This window comes from Panthera pardus, unplaced genomic scaffold (assembly GCF_024362965.1).
Source record: "Panthera pardus isolate Hobbes unplaced genomic scaffold, ASM2436296v1 HiC_scaffold_1, whole genome shotgun sequence".
In the NCBI taxonomy this organism is placed as follows: Eukaryota; Metazoa; Chordata; class Mammalia; order Carnivora; family Felidae; genus Panthera; species Panthera pardus.
Window position 1 is genome coordinate 12,627,313 of NW_026526654.1, and position 12,099 is coordinate 12,639,411.

Genomic DNA, 12,099 nt, shown 5'->3' on the forward strand with positions numbered 1-12,099 from the left:
CTCTTCCACTTTCCACAGTCAGGAAGGGGACTGCTTTCTCCTCTCCGACATCACTGGCGCTGTGATGTGCAAGGGACAGCCTTGTCTGGCTCACTACCTTTCTGTTTATTGAGCATTCCACACTTGGGATTGACTGACTGCGTGATGTCGAAGAGTCGCCTGGAGGGGCTTCTTCCCCGGTGTGTGAGGAGATATTTTTACAGAGCGAGAGAGGAATTTCACATGATAAAGGAGAGGGAGGGTTTATAAAATTCAGGATTACATAACAGAGAGTGAGCTGGCAATACTGTAATTACTTAAATAATGAGGGTGGTAGATTCAGATCCTCCTGAATTATACTTCGGGACTCCAATTATTTATACGACCCCCTTCTCCTGATGCATCAAACTACTGCCGAGTTTCTATACATATTATGCCGTATGTATATAATTTTGTATATATAGTACATATATAATACATAAATATATAAATGGATAACCATGCAGAGTATAGAGTTTATATGTATATATATATATATATATATATATATATATATATATATAAGAACATACACATATGTTCTATTTTTTACTCTATATATGGTCTTTATTATAATATATAAAATAGTTCTAGTAGAAACGATTCATTAAAAGTCAAAGAAAACAGGATTAGCATTTCCTATTAACTGAAATAAATTCGTATCTAAGGAACCACAAAGGCCCATCTTTTAGAGTTGCTTGGGGACACTGAGATTGGAGATGCTGAGGTTTTGAAATGCTTTTTAGTTATCTCCTCCGATTGTCCCTGTTCTAAACATTTGTCAGGCTGCTTATGGAGGAACAATTGACATACATACATTTATTCCTGAGTAAGAAAATCGCTAGGAGATCCACTCTGAAGATGTCTTCTTTTGAATTTATTCTTAGGATTTCAACTGAAAACATATTTACTAAGTTTCTGTTATATACAAAACGCGGGTACCAGACACAATTTCAATGCTGCAGGAATTGACATTCTAGCAAATAGCTGATAGATGGGTCAAAACGTTCAAAAGAGAATAAAATACACAGTTATAAAGGCACTAATATTCTTCCGGGTTTGATTCTGAACACAATATTGATTTGTTAAACATTTTGTTGAAAGTTTGCAATGGAATATAAAATGAAGAAGTTCACGTTGTCTTAGCAACTCAAGAATCTAGAATGTAGCATTCAAACCAAAGCTTTTAATATAAGTTCACATTCAGATTTAGAAATCTGCTAAATCCACTATGAGAAGAGATTTGAAATCATCACAAAGAAAATAATTTTATTCTTCTGAATGGCTCCTAGTTGCAATTGTATACCACAGCCCAACAAACTTAGGAAAAAGGTACATTTTTCTAAAGAAAGAAATATTTTTTTTCCCTAACTTAAATCTAAGAATTGGTTTTGAGATTTTACCCAGCCGTGCCTCAAACTACCTCTTGGTATTTAATAGAGACTCATTCTTTAGATCTGAAAACATGCCATGTCTTGCGATATGAAAATATCAGGCTACGAATACGTTCTAAAATATGTAATTAAAATAGCTACCAGAAAGAAAGCATAAGGGGTACATATAATTGTAATAAAACAAATTAAGTTTTAATAAGGAAACAACTTAAATACTTTGTACATCTCGGTCATCAGCACAGACTGGATGGATAACTATGTGGGGTGTAGAGAAGGGGGTTGGGAGTGTGGCCCCACAGAGACTGTGAGAGGACACCGCCCCACCTGTGGTTTCTGCATGTTGCTTACCAGGAGGTGGAGAAACCAGGGAGTGTCATTAAGGGACATGGCAGCTTGTATGTTTTCTAAGGCAAAAATGTCGAGAATCAATACCACCTCCAGACGGCGGTCAACTACTCGTGTTGAGAGATGCATCCCAGTCATGGCCTGCGGACCCACTATCTTACCAGTCAGTCCTTCAACTGCCCTGTACCCCTGTGCATCGCTAGTCTCCTTAGAGTAAGTGACGAATAAATAAAACCACAGTCCCCCTCTCCCTGCTTAGCCGTGGATACAGAAGTCCGAAAGGACAAGAAGTCTATGGTCTTATTTCATAGCAGACTTTTGTAAAGTTTTGTAAAGAACATGATTCATGGTGACTCACCCTGGATTAGGTGAGTCAACATGATTTAGTCTCTATTCACAAGATGCCGCACCAGTGTTTCGGGGGGGGAAAAATAAGGCTGAATTTTAAAAGGTTTTCAAGTGTTCCCATTTACAACAGTTAACAGTGGCCCTCCGCTATTTCTTACACATGGACATGAGTTAGAAGAATGATGCCAGAACTTCTATGCCAGTAACCAGCTTAAACCCCACAGCTCTGTAAGTCTCTTGTAAAGGAGACCAAGGTTCGTTATAGATTTCTTCCTCTTGACCAAGAAAGCTCACAGAATGGGGTTTCAAATTCACATCTGGTGTCATTAACCACCACATCATCTGCCTTGAGAAAATAAACCCAGGGGCACCTGGGTGGCTCAGTCAGTTGAGCGTCTGACTCTCGGTTTCGGCTCAGGTCGTGATCTCAGGGTTCGTGAGTTTGAGCCCCGAATGGGGTTCTATGCTGACAGTGCGGAGCCTGCTTGGGATTCTCTCTCTCCCTCTCTCTGTCCCTCCCTGACTCATGCACTCTCTCTCTAAATAAAGAAAGAAAGAAAGAAAGAAAAATAAACCTGAACAAATGACATAATTATTCAAAGCTCTCCCTAAACACGGCCCACTTGTGATTCTTCCCATGATGTAGCACAGCCTGGTTTTCTCTCTTTCCACCAATACCTCTTTATTGGTTTATCTCTCCTTCCCTGCTGCCCTGGACAAGTTCTCTTTCTACTCTCTTCTTTAACAACTAAAGTTTAGATATGCTTACTTTGATTTCATGAATCATACATTACTAAGGAGATACTTAAAAAACAAGAAAAGACACTAGCACTTTTCAAAGTGCCCTAAATTGTAAGTGGATTAAAAACAATCAGTGCTTCTTTAATCTGTTTTTTTTTTTTTTTTTTTTACGACTTTCCGACAGGCATATGTATGAATGCCACACAGAGCCGAACCTACAAGTAACAGTATTTAGCATGATGGAGTATTTCCATTCTGATTTTTGGCCAAGGTTTTTGAAGACCTTTGCCTTGATTCCACAAAGCGACACCCTCTGTCTCTCAAACCTTGTTGAAACAACATCTCTGTAAGTACAACTCAGCTCAACACTGTCTTTTAAAACAAGTACTTCAGTTTAAAAAAAAAAAAAAAATTATGCCCGTTGTTTACAGGCCACGTAAAGAGGATGGATACGCCCATGAACTAGGGATACAAATTTTAAAACAGGATAGCAAAGGACTTATTTTAATTCTGTATTTGCAAGTAATCATGCAGATAGTCTCTACTGAATAAAGGAGTCAATTTATTAGCTGAAAAAAAAAACCACATTAAAGTGATAAAGTTTCAAAAGAAATGCACTTACTTGTTCAAATTCATTCTTTTGAAATTCTTCAAAACCAAAGATGTCCAATATTCCAATATCCAACGTCTGTGTGCTGAAAGGAAACAGTGAATCAGTGACCAAGCACACACAGAGCCCTTACGTGACCCCTGGCCCCATCCCCTCTTCAGGTCAAAGACATCGGAACACTTTGCATATCACTTTCCAGTAGAACTAAAAACAGCCAACAATTATCTCAGAGTCTCATACAAAAGCTCCGAAAAAGAAAAGTGTTCTTTTAAGGCTTTAATTTAAACACAGATACGGGAGTACAACACACTGATTTCTAAGCTTAGAATGTGACGGTATATGGGTGGCCCCGTATTTGCTCCTCTGAAACAGTCTTTGTGTCTCTACTTCAACTGCACGTGCTTTCCCTGGAAAGAATGTCAACCTGCTGACATGCCCTCAGCAGCTCCTCCTTCTCCTCCTTGTCTCTTGTTAGACCACACGGGCAGTAAGTCCCGCAGTTTCTTCATCACGTGTCAATGCGGTACAAGCCACGATGAAGCTGTGGGCACCTTCTCTGATAGACCGAACTGTGCCACGTCAAAAAGCACAGAGCGACCTTCCTAAAGAAATCCTCATAAACAGAGAAGAACAAAGGAGATGATCCGTGGGCGTACAACTGGAAGAAAGCGGCGTGAGCACCTTACAATACTGCTGTTTTCGGTGAAAACTCTCTCCTGGAGTTTGCTAGCATCTTGGAAGGTCCAGCCACAGATGAGGAACCTCACGTGAGTGAAGAAAGCGGGGAGGAGAACCTAGGGGTGGTGGGAGCCCCGACATCCTGGACTCTGCGGGGAGCGGGGGCACCACAGGGACAGGGCATGAGGTGGCTTCTTACACAGAAAGCCCCAGATGATTCTGGAATGCTGGTCAGCAGGCGGGCACATACCCAGCCTTCCCACTGCCCTGCTCTGGAGTATCATCAGGAGGACCGCTGTCCTGATTCTCTGCCAATGGCTGTGATATTTGATCATCGTGGATTGTTTCAATCCCTTAGTTGATGCACCTTCAACCACCTTAGTTGATACACACGCTGGTGTTGTTTTCTGTCCACTTGACTGGTCCAAACCGCACAACTGGAAACTAACTTTCTTTTTGTGCCTGTATTTTTTTTGCACAATCCGTGCAGAACTGTCATGCTTTAGGGTCTGTAAGATGTCACTTAAATGACTAATTTCTCATAAAAAGGCAAGGTAATGATTCTATGATATCTTGTCACAGAGTAATGATTCTATGATATCTTGTCTCTAGGCTTGGTTCTTGTAGACGGTACAAATATGAGCTTCGTAAGCAGGAAAGACAGTATTTTAAAAGCCCTTAACACAAATTTCACACGGCAGAGAATATAAAGCAGCGAGGGAAAGAGACAGTCATTAAATGGATGTAACCAGGTCACTGATTTAACTTTTCAGAGGGAAAAATAGTTGGCTTTGTACCTCACCCTGTGTGTCCAGATAAACTCTACCTGGATTAGAGAGATAAACGTTAGAGCAAAGAAGCTCTGAAAATGTGCAAGTAAACAAAGGTGATCGTTTTTTCTGCTTTCGGTTCTGAGAGAAATCAAAAGAAAATGGTTAAAAGGACGATGACACAAATACCAGATTCTTTTGTATTTGTAGAAATAAAATTAAAAATGATTAGAGGAAAGTGTTATTTTCAAACGTGTTTTCTCATTTATCTTCATAGATTTTTTTTTTCCTGATTGGTTGACCCACGTGTCCAGTCACACGTCATCCTGCCTCCTTCCACCCTGATGACTTTACAGTGTGACGGGGGACACCAGGGTGACGCTCACTCAGTGGTGGTGGTGCTGAGGTGTAAGATGAGCTGCTGTGTTAGGGGTGTGTGTGTGTGTGTGTGCGCGTGTACGTTTCACATAATGAGTTGCACTGTTTCCGTTGTAGGCACTGGGTGACAAGGGTGACAAAGCTTGCCAGTTTTGGAGATGTTCAGCCTTGGGTAGGAATCCTGGTTCAGACACTTGTTAGTTGGACAACTGTAGGCAAGTTACTAGAATTTTCTGTGCCACAGGCTCATCATCTATGAAACTAAGGCAGCGAGTATTATCTGTCCACCCAGATGGTTGTTACAATTGTCAATAAAATTCTAGGACAAGAGCCTGTAGACAGTGTGTCTCTAATCACTGCAAGTTGCTTTTAAAAAAACATTTCGGGGTGCCTGGGTGGCTCAGTCGGTTGAGCATCTGACTCTTGATCTCGGCTCAGGTCGTGATCTCACAGTTTGTGAGTTTGAGCCCTGTGTCAGGCTCTGCATTGATGCCACTGAGCCTGCCTGGGATTCTCTCTCTCCCTCTCTCTTTGCCCCTTCCCTGATTGTGCTTGTGTATGCTCTCACTCTCTCTCAAAATAAATAAAGTTAAAAAGAAAAAAAAAACATTTCCACCTGCTATAAAAATGAACAGGAGGGCTCACAGAAGAAACATAAAGGGCTAATAGGTAGATCACAAATGTCAATCTCATTACAATTACAAAAGAAATAAAATTTTCAAAATTAGGATGAGAACGATATTCCCACACACTTTTGTTGGGAGCTTAAATTGGTAGAGTCTTCTTAAATAACAATTTGGTTATGAGGCATAAAGCTTTGACACCCTCGTATCATTTGAACCAGAATTTCCATAGACTGGAGCCTATACTCAGATGATTATCAGAAATGCAACTAAAGACCTACAAACAAGGGTGCCCACCATTATCTTCATTATAGTAACAACAACAAAAAGAAGTAACAAAGACCCCACATAGAGACATGATTAATTAAACAGCATGCATCCTCTCATGGGTTAATTTAGTGAATCTATCAAGTTAATAGAAAGCACTATGTAAGTTCTACGTAAAGAATAAGGCCAATTATATATTCAGAAGACCTATGACCTCTTCAGCCCAAGAAGAGAAATAGACATGCTTTTGTTTACTTCTTTTTATTGTTCTGCATTTTCTAAGGTTTCTATACTGAAATACTATATTTTTATGACCAGTTAATATTTGATGTTTACAAAGACACTGCAAAAACACAGAAATGTTCTTGAACAGCAATAAGCTATAAAACTAAAACTAAAACTAAAAAAAAAAAAAAAAAAACCTAAGCTGGAAACAGAATTTATACCATTTGTATACTGAGCGCATTGTAGTATAATTTCACCCATGTTAAAAAGTAAATCTGTGGCACAAAACAAGTAAAGCACCTGTTAGCAATAGATGTCTTCACTGGTAGGCCTACAGGTGGTGTCTTAATTTCAAAATGTTTACTGGGGCTGCCTGGGGGGCTCCGTTGATTAAGCATCCCACGTTTTGATTTCAGCTCAGGTCATGATCTCACGGTTCATGAGTTCAAGCCTTGTGTTGGGCTCTGTGCTGACAGCATGGAGCCTGCTTGGGATTCTCTCATTTTCCCTCTCTCTCTCTGCCCTTCCTCCTCTCTCTCTCTCTCTCTCTCAAAATAAATAAACTAAAATAAATAAATAGAATGTTCTATACTGGATATTAGATTACTCATTATCATCAACTTTTATTAAAAATATATATCTGATGGAACCCATTTTGGGCATTTTATGAGTTGGTGGAGGAAAGAACAACAATTACCTCAGGGCAGAGAGAGGGGTGGAGCCCAACAGTGAGGGCAGAGAAGGGCATCTGGCTTCCCAGGATGGGGAGAAGCAGCAGGGACCCCAGGGTCAGGGAAAGAGAGCAGGGAGTGTTGGTCTCCAGTGTGGATATTTCATGCCAACTTATACCAGAATCTCCCACTCAGGCCTTGACTCCTTGCCCGATTCCCCACTGGCTTTGGCAACAGCGGTACCATATTTATAGTGCATGGTGTTGAGGGAGACTGGGAAAAAGGGAGAGAGCTATCAGTGACCCCATGTCACCACGTATGTCCTTCCCCTTCTCATAAGGAAGGTGACTTCCTGTTGGCATGCAGAGGAAGGATGTGGGGGCCACCCAGGTGTGTTTGGGCGAGCAAAACGTGTTAGAGATTCCAATTCAGCTTCGGGTTGGTAGATGATTAATTCGCAACTTAGAGTAGCATAGATGTGGTTGAAAGAGCACTCCTTCTATAGGGTTTTTCCCCATACTTCATAGATACTGGATTCCAAACTAAATTTGGCCGCAAAAGAAAAACATTATGAAAGAAAAAGATGGGAAGGAAGAAAAAAACCCAACTCGGGGCAGCGAATTAATGCATCTTAAGGATCCATTTTGCAACTACTGACAGACCTAATGTGTTCATTTTTTTTCAAAAATCTATTTCAACCTTTATGATTGAATGAAATATGGGTCTGTTACTGCAATAGCAACGCAGGCAGAAAGGTCACAAGAACTTGTAGCCAGCAAAGTGCCCACGCCGCGTGGCAGTCAGCATTACTGTCATTTCTCTTATTGATATCTTGACTCATATTACACAGGCATTTAACCCAACATCCTATTTCTAGCCGGGAGGGGCAGACAGAGGTCATCTGATCCACCAGGATTCGATCCCACAGGCAGAATTAACATATTAATGAGATGGTCTCTTCACATTCAGCCTTAGGATTCTACTGAAGGCTTTCCCTACGGTTAACAAAACTGCCTCGCTTGCAGTAATTTATTAGTAAAATACAATCCCTTTTATATCAGAGGTGATATCAAACGCCAAGGCAATTGTCTGGTTTCGTTCTTGCCTTTCACGTGTGCAAGAATAGGAAGGGGGGGAAGGTCCGGATTCAAGAAAATGTCTGCCCTGAGACATGGATGAACTAAGTTTATTTGGGCAGAGAGGTCCAGTGGTTTGCATGTCAGGTGCTGTCCTCGATCGTCCCTTGAAAGGTTAACTACAGAGTGATCTTAGGTATTTAGCCATTTTAGGAAACAGCTCAATCCTGCCTGATGCAAAACCCTTAGATGCAGCCAGAACCGAATCAGTCTCTTTGGCTGATCTTTGATCTATAGGACCCCAGACGGAGGGGGGGAAGACTGAATCTAAAATCACTGCAGACTAGAGCAATCCGCCTGTCCAGACACCCCACCCTGGGAATCAGATGCACTTACACGGAGGGGATGGGTGCGAAGTTCCTGAAGATGCTGGGCCAGGATCTGGCCTTCCCCAAGTCTACCACCCAAATGCTAGAGAATTTAGTTAACCTAACCCGCAAGGTGCCTCATTGTGGAGGCCAGTCACTAGTCCTGCAGCCTATCTGAATCTCGAAAGGTGTTCGCTCATCCGTGCCAGGAGGCAAGGGTGGGACTCCAGGGTGCTTGCTTTGGGGAGTCCTTCCTTTTTATTCTTTGACCGAAGCAAAGTACATGAGGTTTATTGTTTTCTGAAAACATGTCAGAAATTAGGGAAAGAGTGTGCAGTTGCTGACAAGCTGAACTGGAACCGGGTGATGGGTGGGGACACTGTCACCAAAGCAGCTGTCTGCCTCCTACTAGCCCACGGATATCACACACGCCTACATGGTTCCAGTCCTTCTTTGCACTCCTTCCACTAGAAAGAGAAGTTAGGGAGTCAAAAGCTGAGACCTCTTGAGATGAAAATGGCAGTTAATTAGCCTGGATATACAAGAAAATCTTGGGCGGGGAGTAAAAATCTGAGCTACCATTTTATGGAGTCGTGTTTGTCAAGCACCGTTAAAACATTTAAAATGCTTTATTTCATTTGGCCTTAATGACTAGCCTGTGAGGTAAGTACAGTGATCACCCCATTCTACAGAAAAGAATACTGAGACAGGGGACAGTGAAGGTCTAAGTTGCCCAACGGCACCCATCAGGATTAGACGGACCCAGAACTTCAACCCAGGCTGTCCAAGACTAGCCCTGCCTCCCAGACTAGCCCTGTGAATTACCGCAGAAATCGACTGCCAGCTGCTGGTCCTAGAACCCAGCCTGATTCTGGCCTACAGGAGCTGGGAAAGGAACCCTCCCCACATATAAGAAGAGCAGAAATAATAAAAGATCACTTAAACCCTCCCTCTCAGTGAAAACTACAACTCACAGCTGGAAAGCATTAACTAGGAGAGGTGAGAAGGGACTCCAGAACACTGCTTTGCAGATGGAAGGAAAAGTCTGGATAGTTCTTCACGATTTCAATCTGTAATTGACAAGTACAGGGAAGCCTCGCCGCATCCTTCAGCCCATCAACAGCTCAGAGTAGAGGACTTGGTGGTGCCCATCCCCAAGCAGCTTGCAGCGAATCTGCGGAACAATGAGCCGGGAGAGGTCAGCCTCAATTTCAGACCACGGTGACTTCTTTGCGTACTAACACCTCCCGAAGATCGGTGTCTGTGAAGGCAGGTAGCTTCGGGCTCTAGGGCTCCCTCCGTTTCTTAAATGAGCCGTTGAGGAGATTCTCCAGTGTGTCCTCTGTCCTGTGGCCATCTGAACCTGCACACTCTTAGCTCGAGTTCAGAGCTCTCCAGCTCACTGTGCTCTCTGCCTCCCCAAGAGAATGGGTAACTCTTTCTTGACCATAAAAACAAAAACAAAAACAAAAACAACCCTTTCTTGAAAAATTGTATTTGTTTTATGAGCTTCTCGGACACTGTCCTAGTGTGAATTTCCTGGTTCTTCCGGTGGTTCTGATCTAAGTAAGGCTCAGGTGGAGACAGAAGATGCAGGGAGATGGAGGAGGAAGGAGAGAGGCAGAATGGAGAAAACAAGCCAACGGTGTATCTGATGCCTGTTTCCATCCTTCAAACCAGGTTAGATCATCACAAATTAGGTAATTAGAATTGTTGTGATGTAGTCTTTGGTCTTGAGATACACACAGTTTTAATAAAAGTGCAACTATTACATAAGCCATCTATACAGGGCTATCCATGGAAAAGTGTTTGTTTTTAATTGTCAAAACAAAAATCAAATAACATGTGACATAAAATCATTTTGACTTTAGCCACCCCAGTCAGGAAACAGTGTGTCCCGAGGTCCTGCAACTCACGGATGGCTGCAATCTATCCAGCAAAACATATTTTAAGAGCTACCAAATATTTGGGTGTAACTGTTGTTTGCCAACTCACCCTGACTGGGAATCACAGACTCAGAGGTCTTGAAACCAAAAACAAACCAGAGGCTTGCAAAGGCCAAGCCTCCATGTACAGGCAAATGGAATATGAACCTTACAATTTTGGGGACTGACACAATTAAGTTTCACAAGGCATAAGTGTCTTACTAGAGCTTTCTTTAAAGTTAAGTGTCAGGCTCAGAATAGAAATCCTGGTCTCTTGCTTCCTTTAACACTTTAAAAAAAAAATTAAAACCCAGATAAAAAGATAAAATTACTGTACTCAACGTAACACTTCAATCCACTGGCTACAGACCACAGGAAAAAGCGATGTTCCATTTTCTCCTTTCCACGCTTTCCTGTTTTCCGCTGGTTCACCGAGATGTAACTGACACACAGCACTGCACCTTTAATGGGTCCCACGTGCTGATCTGATACACACATATACCGCAAAATGATCGTGCTCTTTTAACAGAGCTCCTTTTCTCCCTTAAGAGTGATTCTCTTTGCACCCATGCCCTCCTGTTTATGAGAGCTGGCTTGTTAAGGTTTTAAAGAGCACATCTGGATGTTTCTGGGAAATTTAATAGGAAGTTTTGAGGAACCTAAGTCTTCCTCACCCCAAGGTTTGGGATTTGGGTACCCAGATGAGGGAACCAAGCGTTTGGGAACACTGGGAAGTGGAGAGGTATCTCCGCATCTGTCACATCATCCCTAAGATAGCTGTCTTTCCAACAATCGCCTTCGAATGAATCAAATACAATCTGTGGCTCAAAGTAGGCGCTGTGAAAATTAAATTGATTAGACAGTGATTTGTAGCAAGCAGCTGTTCCTGGATAACCGTCTGTCCCAAAACTCAGTAAACGAAAACATTAAGTATTTATTATGACCCCTCAGCCCTGCCATCAGGTTGAGGCTGATCTCACCCGAGGGCCTGAGGTTGGCTGGGGACTGGCTGGCTAACAGACTATTTCTTATTTTCCACAAGCAACCCCCCAGATGTAGGCACATAGCAGTGACAGGGATCTGAGAAAACAGATCTGCATAAGGGCTCAGAATTGGAATATAGTTATCTTTGCTGTATTCTTTTTTTTAAATTTTTTCAAAAATTTTTTGACATTTATTTATTTTTGAGAGAGACGGAGCATGAATGGGGGAGGAGCAGAGAGAGAGGGAGACACAGAATCGAAAGCAGGCTCCAGGCTCTGAGCTGTCAGCACAGAACCGGATGTGAGGCTCCAACCCACTAGCCGTGAGATCATGACCTGAGCCTAAATCGGACACCCAACCGACTGAGCCACCCAGGCGCCCCAGTTTTAAAATTTTTTTAATGTTTGTATTTATTCTTGAGACAGAAAGAGACAGAGCTTGAGCAGGGGAGGGGCAAAGAGAGAGGGAGACACAGAATCCAAAGCAGGCTCCAGGCTCTGAGCTGTCAGCACAGAGTCCGTCGCGGGGCTTGAACTCATCAACCACAAGATCATGACCTGAGCCGAAGTTGGACACTCAACCGACTGAGCCACCAGGCTCCTCTTTGCTGTATTGTCTTGGCTGGAGCAAGTCACAAGTGCAGCTCAAGTTCAAAGAGAGGGGAAATAGACGTAACTC

At 42.4% G+C, this 12,099-nt stretch overlaps 1 protein-coding gene across 3 annotated transcripts in view; it reads right to left on the reverse strand.

Annotated features, from left to right (window-relative positions):
* MYO16 (myosin XVI) overlaps positions 1 to 12,099 on the reverse strand; it is a 609,969-nt gene that overhangs the window by 186,456 nt on the left and 411,414 nt on the right. For all 3 annotated transcript variants that reach the window (XM_053889237.1, XM_053889213.1, XM_053889198.1), the window contains exon 21: positions 3,469 to 3,541. In XM_053889237.1, coding sequence (XP_053745212.1) covers positions 3,469 to 3,541 — 73 coding nt within the window. The remainder of the gene's footprint in view (positions 1 to 3,468; positions 3,542 to 12,099) is intronic.